The following is a 23,768-nucleotide window of genomic DNA, read 5'->3' on the forward strand; positions in this document are numbered from 1 at the left end:
CAGGCCAGGGACAATGGTAACACACTAAATTCCTTCCATCACAAGAATGATACAGTTATGACACTTGTTCAGCAGACGTGAAATAGTGTTCCCTGTCTGCCTGAGAGAAGCAGGATCATATTACCCCTTGAGAAATTGTCAACAAAAACTAATTTTGTGGTACGTCCAAATTCTTCTGCGGTCTTGATGCCATTGAATTTACACTTGATGGTTAAAAGTTATCATAGATGACAGATGTTAATAGTGTAGCTGGCAGCTAGCAGACAGGGTCATATTTATAAAATACACAAATTAAATTCAAATCTTTTTCAATGTGAACAACACGTTTAACAATTTTTGTCCCAAACAACTTTTTTTTACACAAAAAGTAGCTGCATATTTGTGAAAGCTTAATCCAACATGCTAATCCCTAAATCAGGTGGAGAAGAGACTGATGGAGACAGAAGTCTGTATTTAGCCTGGTCTGAACCTGTAGACAAAGGGAGGGATAATTACCTGACCTGTTTTTGCACAACGGCACCAGGTGAGAAATGCCATTGGGTTCTCAATGTCATGTTTCCATGACGACAGGTGATTAAGACAGCGTTTTGTTTCTGTTCAATTATGGAGAATTACTGGAGGATTATGAAGGGCCTGTTTAAGGAGAGGACAATAGAAAGCACTCCATGTTATTAATTCTTATTAATTTTTTAAAATTAGTATCTTGTGAGACAAACTCCCCACTGTAGATTGAGTGAGACTTCAAATGCCTGGTGAAATCTAATCACCACTGGCTTCCGCTTGCTTAAAGAGAAAAGAAAAGAGTCATAAAATCAATATATAAATAAATAAATAAAATAAATTGGATGAAAATTTGACCATTTCCCACTGATTTCACATACCACAAAATGTCACAATTTAAGCTTCTTTTCATTGCTAGGAGAAAAAGTGCGATCATTTATATTTGATTACATGAATGTATGATTTCATATCAACCACAGTGAGTTCTTCACAGTAGACAAAATGATTGAAATCACCTGAATATTTCATCTGTATGACATATTCAGTCTATTGAGCTCATGCCACATTGTGACATGCTTTGTAAGATGAATCATTACAGCATTTCAGGTTCAGTTTCAAAGAGCCATCAACACTTTCACTGTGCATTCATCTCAAAAACATCTGATCATTATTTATAAAGCAATTTATATATTTTTTTATTTTATCATGAAAGTGTGTTCCAACTGACTGCACACACAAGACAGTTTCTTTTAGTTTCTAATTACCTCTGAACTGAATAGACATTATTTAACTCAGTGTTGAATCCCTCAATTCAAAAATATAAAATAGCTTTGCCATTAAACTTTTTCATGTTTTAATAAATATAAACATATAAACAAAATCTACTAATTCTACAAATACAAAACAGATACCAAAACCCCTTTGATGGTCATTTGTATGGTATGCATGTTAAAACAGAAGTTTGTGTTGAAAATGTAAGCCCCACACATAACAGATCACTGATACTAGAATGAAGCTAAAACAAATGTAAAGCCTCCATCCAGAAACTGAAAACCAGTCATGCATTTAATTGTGTTTGAAACAAACAAATAAGAATTACCTGGTGATTAATGTACTGTACGCAGAAATATGGATGTGGAATAATTAATAACTGTAAGATCTTCAGCTAAACTCCAGCACTTGTTTCACATACAGTGGATTTAGTCCTATGTTTATTTTTAAAAATCCTAAGAACACACTTGTAATGTTCATTTACCACCAGTTCTGAAAACTGTAACTCATCTGATCATTTAATTATTGATTGCTTCCACACCAGGCAGATAAATGGTCTTAGAGCTGGAGAGGCGTGTCCAGTTCTGGATAACAGAAATGGGGGAAGCCGTGCTGAGCTGTTATGCTGCGCTGGGCCAGCATTGGACCCACTGTAGAGCTGATAAATCAACCTCAATAGAAAACACAACAAAGCCTGACTGCTGTATTAATCTCCTTTATAAGCCTTCATTCAAAGAGCACAATGGGCAGCACACAAACATACTGTGCCATTCATTGAGGATATCCTTCAGTATCAAAAACAACAATTTAGAGGTATTATGATTTGCCATAAAAAATAATAGAACCTGAATAGAATTTTAGATTTCATATTTTAGCTTTACAATTTACAGTCTATTTACAGCTTTCGGTAACACTTTACTTGAAGGGGTGTGCATAAGACTGACATGACACCTTCATAATCATGACATGACACATGTCATGAATATGAAGGAGGTTTTATGCATGTTAATGACAACTGTCATTAAGTGTCATTCGCTCAGTTATGTCATTTTTAATGCAAATATGACATTATTTGACCTAACCCTAACCTAACCCTACCCCAACCCTTACCCCTAACCATAGCCCATAACAAAGACATCTCAAACAATGTCATCTTTGCATTAAAAATTACATAACTGAGCGAATGACACTTAATGACAGTTGTCATAAACATGCATAAAAAACCTTCATATTCATGACACGTGTCATGTCATGATTATGAAGGTGTCATGTCAGTCTTATGCACACCCCTTCAAGTAAAGTGTAACCCAGCTTTCATATTGATAACTGTAACACAGTAAGAACACAGAATAAACTCAGTCCACAATACTGTACATTCAGTATGTGTTCTCATATTCTAACAACATTTTAAGAATTTGTTCCTCTCTTGCAAAGGCAAAAGTGACCTCATGACAGGACCTCATGGCTAATATATGTGATGCTCACCCACTCCCATTCACTCAGCTGCTGCACTTTCAATCACAGGAGGACAGAATCTCTCCCCAGACAATTGATGATTATGATTTGTTTTGCTAGAAAACCCCTGTGAGCTTCGGTAGCCGATCAGACAGCCGTTTTATTGAGGACAAAGGTGGTGGGTGTTAATATTTATTTCTGCTCCAACAGAATATTACAGGACGTGCAAAATGGGTCCCGACAGACATTCTCATTCTCTCGGCATTAGCAACTGGTTGTCGAGCTAATTTACTGAGATCTTGACAAGGGCATGGTGTTAATGAATGATGCTCCTGGGAGCTATAATTGCTCAATGGATTGATTCTTTAGTGACAGGCTAGTTTGTGAGTGGCTGATAAAAAAGACAGGTTTATTTTCACTAAAATATTTTGGACATAAGAATCTATTTGAGGTTTCCTTTACAACAAAGAAGTGATTTCAGACATGGCTCTCTCACCAGCTGACAGTCCTCCAGAGAGTTGACCAACTGGGCATTCTGACAGGAAAGGATGGCTCCTGCGAGGTTCAGCATCACACACACAGCAGACAACAGCATGAAGAAAGTTATCTGTGGAGAAAGGAATGGAACAGACTATCAGTTTCAGAGGTTACGGTGGTATATTAAGCCTACCAATAAACAAAAAACAGTAGGATGCAATTTTTCATCTCATTAAACAGGCTTCGCAGAACGATTCCACATAAAGGGTTCCCACATATTTTGGCCAACAAAAGTCCATGAATTTTCATATTTTTTTGAAACTGTGACGTTTCAGTATTCTTTGATGAATAGAAAGCACAAAAGAACAGCATATATTTGAAATATTTTATAATTGTCTTAATTGTCTTTTGTCTGAAATAATTGTCCTTACTGTCACTTTTGAACAATTTAATGCATGCTTTCTAAAAAAAAATCTTATTATCTCCAAAATTTTGAACTATTGTATATCATGTATGCAAAATAATAATGATACTAATAATAATAATATGTTGATGCATGCTAGAGTTCAGCACAACTATAAAAAGAGATAAAAGAGAAAATTTTTCAACTTTTAAAGTTTTACTTTTCTGCTTTTTGGCAATTTGAAAATTCCCTTATTTTTTCAGGTTTTGCATGTACACGATATCTGTGCAAGATCTCTCTCTCTCTTTTACACGTTGTTCTCCTTTTTTTAGACTATATGATTGATTTGCAATCCTGCTATTTCGTTTATTTGTAAGACATACAAAGTCTTGTTTTTTTCAAACGTAACCATTGTGCAGAATGGAATAATCATTACCTGAGTCTGTTTAGATTATCAGACCAAAAATAAACCAATTGTGGTTTATGGGACTTGACGTAGGAGCGTGAAAGATCGAATGTGATTGATCCGAACTATTCATCCATGGGGAAAGCGAAAGGAACAGATGTGACTAATAATTAAAGCACTCAATAATCAATGACTTCAACCAAAACAATTAACGCTGATTTCACCATCTGAGGCCAGACTCATTACTGTGAGAGACGGCCCCTAACAGCTCACATGAATAAATGAATAACACAAGCGCACTTCAGAGTATCGGGCTATTTTTCTCAGGGTGTTGATATACTACCTCTTCCACAATTCCTCGGTAGACCACGCTGATACATGGCCAATGACATATGGTCAGCTAGAGAAACCAATCTTTGCGTAATTCCCCCACACCACATCCTATCAATGCGGCCCCATGCAGCTTGATGGATCTCAAGCGTGGTCATTTTTTCTCTTTTTGCACCGCTGGCAGAACCACAACTTCTGGTTCCTCTCCCCCAACTCGCTATTAAAAGCAATTCTCTTTATTTCTCAGCTGACACTTCTGGGATTTCAGTCCTGAAGGATGAAATACGTTAAACATTCTGGCTGCTTTAAATCAAAGTTTGTGCGTGAGAGAATGAATTTAAAGCTGTCAGGTCTACCCCGGGTAGATTACAGACTAGGACACTGAGCCGTATATCAAGAGAGGCCTTACCTCCCCAACACGGTGATTTACTAATGAGACCCTCTACCTGACGGGACATTAACCTTGCAATACCAGACATGTCAGCAAAGAGAGAATGATTGGAGCTGAAAGTGAAAGTTGGACAGTCATTTCAACTCTATCATACAGACACAGATTGACACTTACGATATGTGGGAGGGCTGGTGTGAGGGACGCTGGGAGATATGAATGTGATAAGTGTTTTTCAGGCTACCAGCAAACTGGAAGATTAAGAGGCTGATGTACGAGGAGGTTCACAAGCGTCCTGGGGCTGTGAGGGTCCTTGGCTCAGGTGCACAGGAAGCCTCACGCTTGATTTCCTCCATACTTAATAAAGTGCGGACGTTGTAGAGATGACAATGGTGATCCATTGCTGAATGACTGAAATAGGTTGCGTTCTGTCTTGTGGACCAAAGGGCATTGAAAGGTTACGAGCTCAGAGAGGAAACGATGTGAATCTATGTCTCAAAGATGGCATGATAAAAATGCGATTTGAACAGAGCATCACATTTGTTGTTGCTCGCTGTGGGAAACAGACTTCTCCGATTTTCATAATTAATCACTGACAACAGAATGTTTTTCTTGTGCAGGATGACAAATATGAAACCAAACCCGAGCTTCAGGCGGAGTGATGACATCTCTATCACTTTACAGAGAGAAAACACATTACAGAACAAATGATGGCTGAGGACCAGGTTAAAACACAGGCAATAATGATTTTCAAAAATTGAAAATATGTTATTCAGAACCCGAGTGATAAGGGAAAGCTTAATAGGCTACTCTTCAGCTGTCCTTTCAATGCAAGCTGAGCGTGGCCAATGAAATGCACGATTCTTGTCTATCTCTAATTTACTCTGCTGGTAGTACAGAGGAGGGAAAATGGTCCCTTTCAGCAAATGCTTTGTAGTTTGCAGTGAGCAATATCAAAAGACAAATTCAGTTGCTGCGCTTCAAATCTACAACTGCGACTCAAATTCAATCTTTAACTTTAATTGCAACATGCTGTTTTCACCAATTGCTTCACAGGCTCTCTGTAGGTTGTCTGGGCTTTTGTTTTAGCAGCAGTTTTCTACAACTGTATAAACATGAAATCTGAACCATTTGCTTTCAGTAATGAAAAACTTTTTTTTTTGTTTACAGCATTTTAACCTATGTGTTAATGTTAACTTCCACACATACTGTAAATACTACAGTTCAAAAGTTTGGGCAAGATTTTTTCTAAAGAAATCAGTACTTTTATTCAGCTATGATGGATTAAAATGATTAACGGTGACAGTGAAAATATTTATAAAGTGACAAAAGAATCAAAGAATCCTGAAAACAATGCATCACAGTGCCCACAAAAATATTAAGCAGTTTTCAGGACAAATTTAGCATGCACAGGAATAAATTACATTTTAAAAACATCCAAATAGAAAAGAGATCTTTTAAAATTGTACAAATATTTCACAGTATTACTGTTTTTATTGTATTTTTGATCAAAAGCAAAAAAATCTTACTGACCAAAAACATTTGAATGGTAGTGTTTGAAACATTAAAAAAGTATAATAATAATAATAATAATAATACTGTACAATATGTAAGAGTAAAAAAAGAATAAAAAAGAGTATAATATGATTCATATTTAAATTTTACAAATAATAAAATAAAACGTGAAAATGAACATAAACCTCAATTAATGCTATAAATACTGTTGTTCATTCTTAGTTTATAATGCCTAGTGCATTAACAAACAGAACCTTACAGACCTTAGTAAGAGACTGTAAGTCCATCCCTCGCAACCTCGTTTTCATCCGTGTCAAATTCCTAAGGTCTATTCTAAATTGTTAGCATTAAAGCTATATAATAAGTGCTTGCATCATTCAGCAATCTTAATAAGCATGATGTATGTTAGTTGTCTCTGCCTGGCTAAAAGCTCCTTTAGGAAGGTTGACACCTGAGAGCCCCGGCCCTGACGGACTAATTACTCCGCCTGGCTCCATGCTGCTGTTTTCTAATTACCGCGTGGGATCACATATCACTGTTTAACAGGTTCTCATTAATTACAGCCCATCTGCCACCTGCATGCCAAGCAGTACCACACGTGCCACTCACCGGCGCCAGCGCTGGGCACGAATGATCATCAGCCATGAAACAATTCACACCTGTCAATATTGCTGTGCATTGGCATTTAGGTTTGGCATTAATGGCTGACAGGTTCCCTATCGAGAAGAACTACTGGAAAGACCACAGTAAGAAAATGAGAGACATTCAATTTAGAGATTTTAAAGAGAACAATCTGGACATGACTAACTGCAGACATATTTGTCAATGTTCTCTGACCACCTGGTGGAGATACAAACACATGGACGATTGTGCTCACAGTGACAATAGAACCACCTACCGTCCAATCAACACCACCCGCCCCTCATATCAGCAGCTCACACGCAGCCTGGGAGCCAAAGAAATATGGTGTGAACAAGAGGAGGGGCATTAAAACAGAATATCACTGGCAGATTGTGATGAACTACAGCTGGTGCTTATTACAGTTTGTCATCGTCACCATTAATTCAGTGTTGTGTATCCAGGGACACTTTTTTATTACGTAAATGGGACAAATACCATGTTAAGAGAGCAAAGACACCGTACTATCACATATTAATGTATATTATCAAGCAACAACATCACTAGGCCTCATTGACATAAGCAGTGTTTCCCATTGGCACTTCCCTGGATGACTTTTACTACATTATGTTTTTCTTACAACAACATGAACATAAGCAATCTGAGATGTATCACTGTGAACTGCTAAGGGCCTATATCTTCATAGCACAGCAAAACATGCGCACTCCATATGTGGCGTGAAAATGTATTTCTTACTTACAGGTTGAAAACAGGTAAAAACTGTGTGAATTGTAATACAGCACCCAGCTTCTCTATTTCAGGATCAGTTAAGATTATCCAACTCACTGTTCAGAAGCAGAGCAGTCAAGCATCAACCGCTCAATAAGCTCCCGATAGTTCAGCTTTCTTGAACAATAGGTTGATGCAATCTCACAAATAAGACAAACTTACACTCAACCCATTTAACAGTGCGCTATTTCTCCTTAGGGGATATGGGACCTTTTATACTTAATAAACTTTTCAAACAGCAACATTTATCAGGGCAGCAATATAAATTCAAAACACTATTAGCTTTAGTCAATGTGTATAGATTTGGGTTTCAAGGCTAGAGAAATGTTCTTTCTAAACCAACAGACTACTGAAAAATTCCTACCAAAATATCTAAGGATTAAATAGTGACTGAATGTAATATAAATATTACGTGCAAAATTGGTATACTGTATTTCCCTTTACAAAATAAGTGAACAGTTAAAAGTCTAAGGACACTGTATGAGCTTCATTGTGCATGTGCACCCTAAAATATAAAAAACACATTAAAATATTTTTATACTGTATACATTTTTTTTTTATATATACATTCACCAAACTCCAGTGCATTGTTTGGATACTTTTATTTAGTGTATAAAAGGTAGTAGACAAATATATTTTGTAACATCAGACATGAACAGCTGATCAGCAGTGGAGATGTTTGTTTGTTTGGTTATTTTATATAGATGAGTGGGTACTGTGTAATTCTGTTAGGCAAATTTGTGATGTGTAAATAAGGAAATGAGTAAAATGTTCTGAACTGAAGCCTGTGTTTTGCTAATGTGCTTTTTATTACTTCTTTTTGAGCCATGACATCAAAAAGGAAACTAAATCACAACCAAAAACAGAAAAACATTATTATAGTTTCTTACATTTCAATTTCAGTGGTTGACACAGTGACAACCAAGATTATACATACATATATAGTATATATATACACATATACATGGGATAGTTCATCAAAAATTATTTAAAAAAATCCTGTCATCATTGTTCCAAACCTACATCACACAAAAGAACATCTTTTGAAGGACACTGGGTGGGTTAAAAATACTTTCTTTTGTGTTCTGGAGAGAGAAAGTTATAGTACTATATGAGGGCATATGTTTATACTCCTGAAAACTGAATAAAATGTCCCTACCAATGTTAAAACCCAACCGACACCTACACATCATGACTACAAAACTAACATCACTTGCTAGTTAAGAAAAGACTTGAAGCAGGGACATTTAGCAAAAAGGAAACCCTTCATCATTGACTTCAAAGATGTCTAAACAAAGCCCCAAGAGACACATTCCTAAACAAAATCCACATGCTTCACCAAACTGTAAACACACTGGGTGCTTAGCTACCTCTCTGTCCCATGACTCAATTTATCAATGTCAAATACCTAAGAAAGAAAAAAAATCTCACCCTAATCAATCTACAGACAGGGTGATGACTCACACTAAGCACATCTCTGCCTCTCTGTTTGATAAACAGAGATGTCGGGCAGGTCTCAGACCCCGTCACTGCTCTCAGCTCAGTCTAATGTTGGCTGCTAATTGCCCTGCTGATGGAGGATTACCTTTCATCGTACCAATCATCTGTCTTTGCCCATCCGGCTCCTCATTACGCTCATTAGCTATGGTGGCTGAGGGAGCGCGTAGCATCAAGAGCACATCACTGAACACCGAAGAAAATGTGAATGTGTCCGTCACAGTCTGTGTACACTGGGTGTGTGAAGGAGATTGGAGGTGTTTCTGCTGTGTAAGATATCTGTGAAATTTATTTTTTAAGTTTATACTAAAAAATTGCAGGTATGTCATGAATATCAAGCGGTCAAGGTTAGCTAGTTAGCATGGGCCAAGTAGCATCTGCTGAAAGATGACATAACTACAGGTCTTTTTCTGCCAAAAAGTAATTCATATGGTTGTGTATACTTGGCTTGCTTAGTTGGGCTTTAAAAGTCACTTAAAGGGGACCCATTATGCTTTTTCACTTTTTCAACTTTATTTAGTCTGTAATGTTGCTGTTTGAGCATAAAAAAGATCTGCAAAGTTACAAAGCTCAAAGTCCAATTCAAAAGGAGATATTTTATTTAACAGAAATCACTTTTCAAAAACTACAACGAACGACTCGTTTGGACTACAACGCATATTTTCCGGGATTTGTGATATCACAAATATCGACGAATGGGACGAGACCTGGTTGAGCTGCATTAGAGAAGGCAACGAGTGTTATCACTATGACGGAGACACGCTAGCTTTCCCAAGGCAGACGAACTTAGAGTGGTTACAATCATCTGGGATTAAATCGCGCTCAAATCGATTTGATTTTGACGCAATATTTACACTGAAGCTCGCATGCAGGCGGCTATGGTAAGGGGCATAACATTTCCCGACAGGCGCAGAGTGGAGCCAATCACAACACACACTGGCCCAGCTAACCAATCACAGCACATTTCGTATTTCAGAAAGCGGGCCTTCATTTGATACAGGAACTATTCGAGCCATTCATGCCAGACTGGGGAGAGAGGTGTTGTAATCATGTAAAATATGTGAAAAATAATGTTTTTCAAACAACCTAGTATGAGAGCCTGTTCTAGTACACCCCCAAAACAAAATCAAGACTTTGTAAAAGAGCATAATAGGACCCCTTTAATATTCAGTAATATTATTGATTTGACTGCACTGACACTACTGAATAAGAATAAAACTTGAACTGAATTGATGACACTATTGTCTTCCATAGAGCTGCTTTATAATGGAATCAGATCTGTTCTATAATTGATGAATTTTGCAACATCGACAGCTATTGAACTATACTGAATAAACATTGAGCTGAATAACGACAATGTTGACTTTTGTATCCTGGCTTACAGCTGAATTGAATGAACTTTACACAGTTATTGAACCAAACTGAATCAACACTAAACTGACTTGAGCTAAATAATGACACTATTGTCCTTTTTAAGGCTGCGATAAAGCAGAATTTCAATTTGTCTTATATGTGTATCATTGATTCTGTTTATTACTGTGAAACGGCTTATCTACTTTGAAACAAACAATCTGTATTGTATAAAGAGCTATATAAATAAAAGGGACTTACCTATTCTAATGGGGGAAAAATTATATAAAATCAAAACCGTTTTAACATATTATAAATAGATCATAGCTTACTGTATGTATACTGACCATTTTTGGGGGGCTCTTAAAAGCATGAAATGAACTTGGGACCTCATAGTGATCATAAGCTCAATGAGAAAATATGGCAGAAGACTCCTGAGGACAAGGACCTGCCACTAAGATAGACAGGAATGCTAACAGATAGCTTTGTCCATGGATTCTAGACCCCCTGATTACATTTGTTAAGAAAAGTTCATTCTCTTCTCAAAACGTCTACACTGACAGACAATTTAAACACAACCTTCTGACCCTACACCAACTCAAATAGCCTCCATTTGACTTGTAACTTTTGGATAAGAGGAAGGAAGAAAGGATAAATAAGCAATTACTGGCAGAGCTAACACGTATGGACTCTGAGCTAGCTTAACCTGTGAAATCCGCAAACATCTAAATTGGCCTCGCTGAATTTATGGATAAAAAAAGATTAGACGGGCAACTCAGAGAAGGCGAGAGGTTAGAGCCTGTTCACATTGCTGACATGCTGGTTTAGCATCCTGCCTGCCTCTGCGGCACAAATTAGTATTTAGTCTGCAGCACCTCTGCGACAACACATCATTTATTTTCAATTATCTCTGCCCGGATGAGATCGGGACAGTGTTGTTTTGATGCAGTCTTTCTCTCTGCCTTCTTTGGAGTTTGTTTACTTCTAGGACATCCATTTTGTTTTGGTTCCTGCCACATCACTTGCCCACATCCTGGAATACTCACCTTAAGGGCAGAGAAACATCAATCTACTGACAGTCTAAGGTGGATCCATTTACCTTTCTATCTCTCGCCTCTTTCACAATCGTTCTCTTTATTTTGCATCACCATTTCTGACAGTGTTTCCACGCTTGGAAGGAAAAAGGTCTGGACCTCTACTGTCTTCCTCCTTTTCTCTCTTGCATTCTGCCTCATGGCATTTTTATGGCTTGTTAAACTAAAAGTGAAAATGACAGGACGATTGCCCAATGAAAGCCCATAAACGCACGATAGAATTAACATTCAGTCTGGGTTTGTAAGCTTTCAGAAAAACAAAAGCATGGTGTTTGTTTTGTATTTTGGGTCTTGACTTTCTGCTCTTTTCTCCAAGCAGCTTTGATAAACAGAAAAGAGGAAGGTTAGAGGTTGCTTTACAGCCAGGAGATTAACAGGGGGATCTACGGACCACAGAGGGTGATTTACGTATCAAAAGAAAACCCTTCCCTGTCAGCCAACACAATGTGCACAGCCACAGCCATATCTGATTAAAACCGTACAGCGCCCATTTGTCCTGTCTCGGCGCAAATATCTCATAAGTGACTTCTCCACCCTGACCAGATGCTTAGCTCGCACCATCCAAACAAACCCTTGAGGTGTTATTGTTGAGGCTCCAAGGGCAGAGGCAGTCACGGCAATCCCTGTATTCTGTTATTCACAGACGGTGGATCTATTCAGGGGAAAATTTCTTAAACACCAGGAGTAGGTATCGCTTACACGTTCGTTTGTTACTGTTAGCTGCTAATCCCTGAGAGGGTCATGATAAACACACTGATCTACTGTATAGGCCTCGGCTGTTGAGGGCAGGCAAGGTTTCTGCCAGAGAATCAAGACAAAGAAAGGCCAATTAGAGCATTTCCAAAAAGTCACAAATTAAATCCAGCAGCTGTTTCTGGGTAAAATCTAAATAAATAGCTCCTTTTTCTATGAAAAACTTATCTTTAAAGGCCTTTAAAATAAAGTTGTAGAATATAATTGATTATAATAGACTAAAAATAACACAAAAAGTACAGTATTCTTGGCAACTAGTTGCAGCTGTGCACTTTCACAGTCAACAGATACTGAGTAGGCATGCAAAATAAAGTATTTTATCATAAATTACATTATTTTTACAGACTGCATTACAACCAAATACCACAAAAGAAAACACTACAAAAACGTCAAAACACTACACTACAGTACAGCAAAACACTACAATGCCAAACATCAGAAAACACTACAACACAAAACAACACTACTGACTAGGTATGCAATGAGTGTTTTATCAAATTACCGTTTGTTTTTTTTTGCAGTTAATCTGTTACTTTGTAAAAAAAATTTTATTTTTTATAGTCTGCATTACAACAAAATACTACAAAACAAAATACTACAAAACAGCAAAACAAAAACAAAACAAACACTACTGACTAGGCATGCAATGAGTATTTTATCAAATTAATGTATTTTAATGTTAATGTTTCTTTGTAAAAATTGTTAATTTTTTTACAGTCTGCATTACAGCAAAACACAACACAACACAAATCAAAACAAATCAAATCAAAACCACAAAACAACACACTGGGGCAAAATTCAGTGAAACAGGCAGGGAGGTGTCTGCACTGTGGGCAGAGTATAGTCTACTGCACCATCTTAAAGACGCATTGATTAAAATGGACTGAGGGCCACAACAGCTCCCAGCGGGTCAGTCAGTGATTAACCCACACTTTTCAGCTTTTAATCAGTTCCTGACCTCTACAGACCAAAACAAAAGGCCCTGGATGGAGCTCCAGCAGAGCAGCCTGTAATGAGGTTCCACTATTATGCCTTTTTTCTAGTAGTAGGTTTGCACCATGATGCTGACATCCAGGGTTGAAAGAGAGAGAAAGAATAAGGTACAGCAAGGTAGAAACCACCACATGACAGAGGAGATCAGAGCATCCAGAGCGTTTCAATCAGGTGGCTCGGTAATGGCCATCAGAGGACCCACCGCGCTGCAGCCTGCTCATGAAGGCCATTAGGGTTCGACATCTACATCTACAGGAGATTTTCTTTTCTCTCACCCACAACTGCATCAAGTCAAATTAATCCAGCCATATCAGGGAAAGCTAGCACAAATTACATAGTCTAGGTTGAGGTTTGCTTCCCATTGCATAGCTCCGTACAGGAGTGGATGATGTGATTCAAGGCTGTAAGATATATGGCACAGACATTAACACATCATGACTTTTATAGGGGCTTCAGTTAAGCTTGTTCTTTACAGTTGCTCAGAACACACTAAGATGTCAAACACTAAAAGGACACACACTATAATATAACCCAGCTACTGAATGAAATGAGCAGGAGAAAGAGTTTTACTTGCACATGATGGATGCCTCTCATTCTGCTCTGACAGTTACTGTGAGCGAATAAAGTGTCTGCCTGAGCCAGTCACATGGCTCTGCTCTTGAACACAGGGCAGAGGCCAGCGGAAAGAGGACGTTCTTTCTCAAGTAAATGAGGAGAAAACAGCAGGCTGAAAATAGTTGTTTAATATTGTTTGACATTAGCTTCACAATTGGCAAAGAGACCTTGAGTACAAATCATCACGAGGCATCAGATAAGCAGTATAATTCATATTCTAATTAATATGGAAGCATAGCTGAGACTCAGAGGGTCTCCAAAGGGAGGGCACTGCTCATCAGCCTTATCTGAAAATGGGGAAATATCCAAAGCATCATCCCTATGGAATATTACTTCGCATCTCTCTTTCACTTATTCGTTCTTGCGTCGCTTTCTCTTGCATGCACACACGCACACAGCCCTAAAAAATGCAGTGAGTAGGATGCTCCAGGGAAAATGTTCCAACAATAAGTGTTAATGATGGATAAAAGCACATCATAAGCTCTTTTGACCTCCCTTTTCTAAATTCGCTGCTGTCTTTCATATATTCATAACAACAATAAGCTCATCATTGACAAGAAAACAAAGAAAATGTCACACCTCTTCTGGAGGTCTACTACCAACATCCTGGTTTGGAAGTTCTACTACTATTCAAAAGTCTGGGGGCAGAAAGATTTTTTTGTTGTCGTTTAAATTATCACCTTAAGCTCATCAATGCTGCATTTATTAAATATAGTATTAAAAACATGAATATTGTCATGAAAATATCATAACCATTTAAAATAGCAGGTTTCTGTTTTAATACATTTTAAAATGTTATTTATTTTCAGCAGACATTTCTTATTATTATCAATGTAGAAAACAGGGTAACACTTTAGTATAAGGACCAATTCTCACTAGTCACTAATTAGCATGCCTATTAATAACATATTGGCTGTTTAATAGTACTTACAAAGCACATGTTCTGCATGATCAAATTCTACATCCCTAATCCTACCCGATACATAAACTTAACAACTACCTTACTAACTATTAATAAGCAGAAAATTAGTAGTTTATTGAGACAAAAGTCATAGTTAATGGTTTGTTAATAGTGAGAATTGGACCTTACAATAAAGTGTGACCGAAAACGGTTGCGCTTTTATACATTTTTTAGGATTCTTTGATGAATTGAAAGTTCTAAAGGACAGCATTTATTTAAAACATATCTTTTGCAAAAATGTAAAAGTCATTTGATCAGTTTAATGTGTCCCTGCTGAATAAAAGTATTAATGAAAAATAATTACTGACCCAAACTAGTGTACATTCAGCACTTCGGAGAGAACTGCAGGGAACTCTACAAAACTACATCAGGGAGTGATTACGAGGTCAGATGACACTGCATAAATTGAACAGCATTTCTTGTGAGTGCATGTGTACTAACCACTAGGCCACTGATCCATTTTTTTAAAAAACAATCTTAATAAACCTGAATCTCTAAGTCCCATTTCTGCATCTGACCAAAAAGTCATCTCAAAAATGTTGCCATGGATTCGTTTGGTTGACCACAGATGACAGCGTTCTGTCTGTTGTGGGGGCTGATGAAACTGGAAGAAAACACTGTTGTTGGATGCTCAAGGAGCAGACTGTAAAAATGTTTTGTTTTGTTGCTTCATTTGAATATGTCTAAATAAACTGATTTTATTCAACTAAAAAATATGATTTTACATGACTGAATCAAATCACACAGAAATAGCTCTTTAAGGTTGCAACACTGCATTTGCTTTTTACAGTGCAACTGAAACTGAGAATGAAACAACCAATTTCTTCACCAAGGCAACTTTTACAAAACCAGAGCTTCTCAAAACAGCCAAAATAAAACTGATGTTGCTTCTTGGGTTTTATAAGTTGCACTGTTGAGTCTGAAATGTAAAAGGGATCTTACAAATGCTGGATTGTTGGAGTGGAAGAACAGGTCTGAGGTCAGTGGATTTAGTCTAGTATAGTGCTAAACTCAAGAACATATGAAATGTATCTACAGCCCCAGCCAAGCCTCTGACACAGACAAAACTAACCTGACATGTGCTCAGAGATCAGTACATGCTAAGTTCAGCTCTGACGTATAAGTGATTTATTACCAGACCCACTTAGAGGATCTTAGAGTGTCCTGAAGATTAAAGGCAGAGGAACCTCTGGGTTTGTGCAGGGATTATAAACATGGATCACTTTTTTTCTGTGCTTATTTTGCAATGAAATAAACCGCAGGAGCAGTAAGAGCTCCTCTGACTGATGCTGGGATAATGCACATTGGAATACAAACTGGAAACTTTGACACAAATGTTTACATACAATGAAAAGTAAACAGGGCCAGCCTGTGGGTTTGTGGGGCCCAGGGCGAGATCACGAAAATGGGCCCCGTCAGTATGAAAGTGTCATAAGATAAAAATGTCCACAGAACCACTGCAATACAAAATGTGGTTTCTTTTAAACCGTACATGTCCACTGGCATGCAGTGAGTGGAGCATGAGAGAACAATTCCAATTCATTCTTTATGGGAGTTGAGTGGCAGGCTTGCACCGGGGACTGTGGGATTGACAGCGGAACAAAGCAAGTAGTGAGAGTGTCACAGAAATTGAGAAGTGCTGAATTCGCAAATGAGAGGCGAAAAACCCCTGGTGGCATCCAATCTTTGTGAAGGCAAGGTCTGTCATAAACATTTCAAAATCTGTTTCTGGTGGATTTGGTGCTGTAATCACATTGTTACATATTACTATTTGTATTACAAATGAAATTTGGATGTTCTCATTGTGGCTTGATTGTGGTCGCATATACACTTTAGGCTTACAGAAATACTCTGTGTATTTTTCCAACAACATCACATGATAATGTAACTTGACCAGACACTGAAATCTATAATAAACTGTGCTAAACTGCAATAAATTTGAGCAATAAATAAATAAATAAAGTACTGTATGAATAAGCTAAATGTATAAAATAAGGCTTATGTGTAGATGCCTTACTCAACAGATGTTTCCCAGCAATGCACCACAACATGAATAAATTATGCAGATTACTGTTACTATTTAACTGATTGCTGCTTTTATATATGCTAATTCTTGTGTCTGTTGTCACTTTCAGTACTTTTAAAGGAATTCAGAGGTCATCTTGTTCTTTCATCCGAAGGTGATAGCGCTTTTTCCTATCACAGCTTGTTGAGAAAATATTGCTGTTATTTGAGCATCCTAACCAGGCTGACACAATAACGTTGGCTCATGGAGTAAGTTTAGAGCGAGACTTTTTTCGACCACCCTTTGTGAAAACTATTTTTTCAATTCAATTTGATGACACTAGTGTTAAAATTAAACTATTTATTTAAACTCTTAAACCACTCAGAGATCCAGTCTGAGGAGAGTGGCAGGACTCTCTCCTGTCTCTCCGAACAGCTTCGCTCCAAACAATAACACTATTTAATAGAGGAAAAGGGTTGGGGAAGTGTAGGACACTAGTGTAGCCCCAAAACACCAGGGCTGTCAAAAAGACAGATGTATGTGTGTGCTAGTGAAGAGGCTGTGCTGTAGTCCGAGAAAAGGAGGGAGCGCAATGAAGTGAAGGATAAAAGTGAGCGAGTGAGTGAGTGAAGGAGAGATTCATTTGTTGGTCTTATGACATTATAAAACCTGCAAGACAAGAGCTCTGAGGCATAATAAATAGCTCCTTTCACAGCTCTTTCATTAATGAAAATGACAGAGAGTGGAGGCATCATTTACAGGATTCTAATACCCCAAATGCCTCTGAAACAGCAGCTCTCCCCATTCACTCAAGCTCCCACAATCCCCTTTGTCAGAATGGATGAACAGAACCATTACGACGACTGTACTTCATGAGCAGAAAAAAATGTGAGCCTGTATGACTACATTAAGTAACCCTACATAATGGTTCCTTTGAGAAAGAACAAAACATGAACATGGAGACTAATTTAAGTGTTTGCTTGGCTTTCCAAGGACGTGCTGATAAAAAGCAGCAGAGCTTGAGAGTGAACTGTGTTTGGAGGTCATGTTTTCATGTTTCATATCATTACAGCCTTAATAGATTATGTCTGTATAGTATTTTTAGCTGGATTAGTCTCAATATATATATCATCCTCAAAAACTATGAACAAAACCACACAAGGTAAAAGAAATGTGTGGATGAACATGGATTTACTTCATCATGTCCAATATAAAATGTGGGTTCTGCCACATTTGTACTTCTAAAGCCAGATGAGAAGTACTGCACTAAATAATACAGGCGGCAATACAAGTGTGCCAGGATTCCTCCCATGAGATTCTGTCTGCGAGAGAAAGGGGGCAACCCATTATAGAGGGCAGTCACACAGTTACACACACATGGAAATCCATGACTGACAATGTACCGCAAAACAGCAGTGAAAGCAGCACTGGACCATCTGCCAAGTTTGTAATGACACACAACATGACATGAAAACACTGTGGAGATTATGGTTAATGACAAGAAGATGAGTCTCAGTGTCTAAGGATCCTTGGGTTGTGTGCCAGTGTGGTGGCAGCATTAATAATGTACCGCAAAACAGCAGTGAAAGCAGCACTGGACCATCTGCCAAGTATGTAATGACACACAACATGACATGAAAACACTGTGGAGATTATGGTTAATCACAAGAAGATGAGTCTCAGTGTCTAAGGATCCTTGGGTTGTGTGCCAGTGTGGTGGCAGCATTAAGCTTTAAGTACACACTAAAATGGATTCAAAATAACTACACCCTTTAAAGGCTCACTGTTTTGTTTGAAATGAACCTCTGGTAGAATAAACACCTTCACTGAGACCACACTCAGCTTGAGTCAGAGACTGAAAAAAGACAGAAAATAGCTGCAGTGAAATGAGTGCTTCTCTGTTTTCTGACTGTATTTATATACTGAGCCTCTAACCCAAGGCTAAATGTTTATGTTGAGGAGACTCACACACTGAAGTAATGTATGGCTCACTGTCACTGGAGAAACATGTCCAACCCTCATCCCTGTCCATCTTATGATGATGAGTAACAGAAGTCAGCTGGGTTATAAACAGCAGGGTGTTGGAACATTAATATTGCAAACAGTAATCAACAATAATACAGCTGGTATTTCAGAGACATGCTCTACTGAATGACACAACAGAGTCTGAGTCATTATAACATGAAATCAGAACTGACTTGATTTACGTTCTTAATCAAATATCTCTGGTCTTACAGCTTTTCTGAATTGCTAAAACACATTTCTTGAAACCACCACTCATTTTCTCAAAACCTTAAACACAAATCCAAATACTCAAACTAAATTCACGAAACCTCTGACTCTTTGATCAAAATCAAACAATCACTGCAAAACCATTTCACTTGCACTCAAAATCAACCGGTGCTCTCAGTGTAAACAATTTAGCAACTCTGTAAAAAAGTATAGTAATTGCAACTGAGTAAGGTGAATATATTGTATAGGCCTACTGAAGAACAGTATTGGGCTGAATATTGAATAGTACTAAATGTTTGTATATATTCAGCACTTGGATACTGCAAAAATACTGCAGTCCAACTGCAAAGGCCAAAAAGGTCAAATAAAACTCTAAATGAATAGCTTGTTACAGTACACTCAAATACTGTAAGTTGTGCAATTGTCATTGTGCAATCAGGGTCAATGAGAGATTCATTCTGTCTCAGCATCATGTCTTTGTGCTTGAGTCCAGCCTGAGGACTTTGTCCACATCACAAGTAATGTTGTCTTTAGACAAAGAGAAAAAAACCCTCTGGTCTGACAGATCCAGCCTTGATAACACTCTCTAAGCCTTACTCTTTCTCTCCTCATCCTCCACTTCTTACTTTTAGTTGTTTAACTTTTGCCGCTTGTGTTTAGCATTTTGCAGCACAAATGCATCACAGTGTGATAAGTGTTTAAGTGAATGAGAATGTGTTTAGAGTTTTGCAAAAAAGAGTGCATGAGATTTGCAAATAGAGCCTAACTGCCTGAACGTGTTTAAGGTTTAGCAGAAAGAGTGCTTTATTCGACAAATTGGTTTAAGCTAGTTAGAATTTGGTTCATAGATTGGGGTTTAGTGTTTTAGCAATTCAGAAAAACTGTAATGTGCATGACTCAACATTCTTTGTTATAGAGGAGGGAAACTGTTTTTTTTTTCTCAAAATCTTTCAATAAACAAAACAACTTTCTGAGCCTCTGAAATGACATTTCTTTTCTGTTTATGAATCCAAGGCAAGATAAGTAGAGGAAAAATTATAAAATCAAAACAACAATCCAATTTTGTTTTGGGTTGTATAAATGTGCCTGTAATTGGGTTCAATTAAAAGTTTACTAACATGTGATGTATTTGATGATGTACACACTGTAGAAAATAGAAATGTAATTAAAAAAATCTGTGAAATATGCGGTTGGAAAAAAAAAAACAGCAGTGGTTGCCAGAAGTTTACCGTAAGAAATATGGAAGCAACATTTTAGATTTTATGGAACTGAACTTTAATTTAAGAGTTAAAAAAAGAAGTATATTTCATTAACTGATATAACGTTAAAATACCAACCTACTATAGTACTAAAGTAGTTTTATAGTACTAAGTACTAAAATCTTTTTTTGTACCTTACATACTGACCACCACCTAAAAGCAGAGGTGGAAATGAGAAAGTCACATAATGAAATCAAAGCTCATCACAAGTAGCTTTCATGCAAGCTGAGATAAATACTAATACTGTATTATAGGAAGTGTCACAAAAAAAAAAGTAAAAACATGATGTAACATAAAACCCCAATGCACATAAAAGAAAACTAATAAGAGACGGTTATTTCAATTTAAAAAAAAAATCAAATGTGAAGTATAACGCAAAGAATTAAGGGGAAAATTTATGGCTGTTCACTGCAAATTGACTGGTTCTTTTTCACTTCCAGAATCTACTTTAAAATGATTTATTACAGTTTTACCATGCATTTCAGTGCACTTTACTTACTCATTCATCTACTTCCCTGCCCTCACTCATTCTCTCAGTGCTCACTTGAAGTAATGAGTCAGTGAACTGTTATGACCCACCTTTTGACCCCAAAACAGATTTAGTTCAGGGGTCCCTGCTATGATCAATATACCAATCTGGTTCATGTCTTCATGATTGCCTGTCAGATCAATATGCACGGTTTAGGACTTCACGTCTATCCACCTGCCTTTTCTTACCAGTATGTGTGTCTGAGGACAAGAAGTGAGGTTTATATCTGATTTTGACATAAACCTGCTTTGATTATATTGGCCAAAGGGCTTTTCTGGGTGTTCATAATGATCGATATAACAGTAAACACTAAGGCCCAATCCCAATTCTATGTTATACCCTTTCCACTTCCCCTACCCCATGTTCCTTGAAACAAAGTGTCAAGGGGTAGGGGTGAAAATATTCCCCTAAGAATTGGGACACCACTACTATGCCGTCACACGTCATCATACGTCGTCTAGCTCCTACAATACACACACCTATACTGGTGTGCTGGTGTGCATTAGAGCCTTTAATTACCATTCTATATTAATGCACTGCTTACTGACACACACACACACACACACACACATATATATCAGAGATCGCGCAGCTCACACATCCAGGAGCAAAGAAACTTGTCAACGCTGCCCCACGACTTTTATTAATAACAGTTTAAATACTGAATCGCTACATTATATTTTCCAGCAACAAGAGGATAAAATCACTGTTTTTGAAGTAAACTCACTCTAAAAAGAGAAACGCATAGACGCGCATATACGCAACTTTCATCTCTCTCTCTCTGTCTCTCGCTCTCGAATTGGCAATATTTGAGAAAAGGGTTTAGCGATTTATAATTATTGGGGGGACTAGCCCCCCTCAATGTCTACGGTGGTTATCGCCCTGATCAGACATGAAACTATGTTGTGGCACTATCGTGCAGTCTGCAATGATATGACGTTAGCAAACTTTAGAGATTTTTTGCAAACATTTCTTTGAGTAACATGACCATAAATATGAACTCACAATTGAATGTAACATAAAACAAATGATTACTTTTCGTTAAAATCTTTATTAATGCCAAAAAATGCTCACATTTATGTGTCTTTTTGTTCGCTCGGGCAGCCATGTTGCCACTGAAGCCGGTTTATGCTGAGATAATTCATACCCCTTCGTTTGAAGTGTGGTCCCGAAAAATCTTCGTTTGAAGGGCTATCTGGCCCTTCCCCTTACCCCTACCCCTCCAACCAAAAGAGAATTGAGACACCCCTACCCCTTCACGTGAACGCACAAAATGGAGGGGTAGGGGAAAGGGGAAGGGCTAAGGGGTAGAATTGGGATTGGGCCTATGTATCAGTTGTTGATGGACAGGTATGTCAATGAGCTCCAGTGCATGTTTCTACTTTGCATTCTACATTCATTCTTTCATAGGTAAATAAAAATGTCATTTTATCTTTATCTGAAAAAGAAGTAAAAACTGAACTAAAAAAAAACTCCAATGAATAACTTATCAGAAGGACAATCTAGAGGTTACTTGTGAGTTGTGTTTAAAACACAGCGCTGCATTATCTAGCCTACGGGTGTCTTGCAGTGCAAGGTTCTAATCCTATAAGAAATCACGTTGTGATTGCTGATCGTCCTCTCGGCTGTTTGCCTTTGAATCTGTGTGATTATAACGCTTTAACACAGCCTCTGTAATCAGAACCGCCAGGCTGCCCTCCTCCACCTCCCTCCGCTTAATCAATCTGACCCAGCCCAGATTAGCTAGATCATAATCAACAACCTGCTGTGGCAAAAAAAACTACCGCCCACTCCCTCCGGCACACTGGACACCTTGTGGTCACAGTGACATATGCGGACTGTCCTGCTATCAGGGCCTTCACACACAAACGTTCCACTGAGCTGCAGGGAAATTAAGCTTTATTCACCTTGCATGTAATCAGAGTGGACCAGATACTAATTGCAGCGGTTATGCTGGATGTGAGAGAGCGAGCGGATAGTACAGCGCTCTGTTCCAGAGAGGAAACTTGAGGAGGATCTAAAGCCCTTCAGGGTTTTATTTCTCTCTCTGAGTGTTCTAATTAATTTTCTTGGCACTTAAGACAGCGACTTCAGAAAATAGCTGTGTGCCATAGGTGAACCATCACTTTCTGTTTGTGTGTGTATACAGTAGAAATGAGTAGGGGTGAGAAACACGAGTGTCTGTGAAATGTTTCATGTTACTAATTTAATTTGCAGAATGCACATTGCAAAAGATCATAGGCCATAAATGCATTGTTTATCCAATAACGAATATCATTAAGCTGCTGAAAACCTTCTCAGACGGTGCAGTGCATTTGATCTGATACCAAAATGATTAAGATGATACCATATCTATCTTAATATTCATCTATGTTGAATATCAATAAGTTTTGAATATAATATATTGTAACGTACAGTATTTAATACTATAATGTTAAAGGTGAATTGTTGTTGAATATATATATACATATATATATATATATATATATATAAAGTGACAATGTTACATCAAAGAATCCTGAAAAATATCAGGTTTCCACAAATGCATTAAGCAGCACCTTATATAAACACACACACACACTGTCTGGTTTGCTATCCTTGTGGGGACTCTCCATAGACATAATGGTTTTTCTACTGTACAGACCGTATATTCTATTGCCCTACATCAACCCTACACCTAAACCTAACCCTTACAGGAAACTTTCTGCATTTTTAGATTTTCAAAAAACTTCAGTCTGTGTGATTTATTAGCTTGTTTACCCGTGGGGACCTCAATTTAGGTACCCACCGTGACACGAGTCCCCATGAGTCTGTGTGTATTCAGGGT

General features: G+C 37.8%; 1 protein-coding gene across 1 annotated transcript in view; it reads right to left on the reverse strand.

The window, feature by feature from the left end:
• LOC107670779 (protein FAM189A1-like) overlaps positions 1-23,768 on the reverse strand; it is a 111,165-nt gene that overhangs the window by 16,409 nt on the left and 70,988 nt on the right. Inside the window, 1 exon segment of the mRNA XM_016463543.1 lies at positions 3,224-3,334. Within this exon segment, the coding sequence (XP_016319029.1) occupies positions 3,224-3,334 (111 nt within the window).

The sequence above is a fragment of the Sinocyclocheilus anshuiensis genome, unplaced genomic scaffold (assembly GCF_001515605.1).
Source record: "Sinocyclocheilus anshuiensis isolate Anshui unplaced genomic scaffold, SAMN03320099.WGS_v1.1 scaffold816, whole genome shotgun sequence".
In the NCBI taxonomy this organism is placed as follows: Eukaryota; Metazoa; Chordata; class Actinopteri; order Cypriniformes; family Cyprinidae; genus Sinocyclocheilus; species Sinocyclocheilus anshuiensis.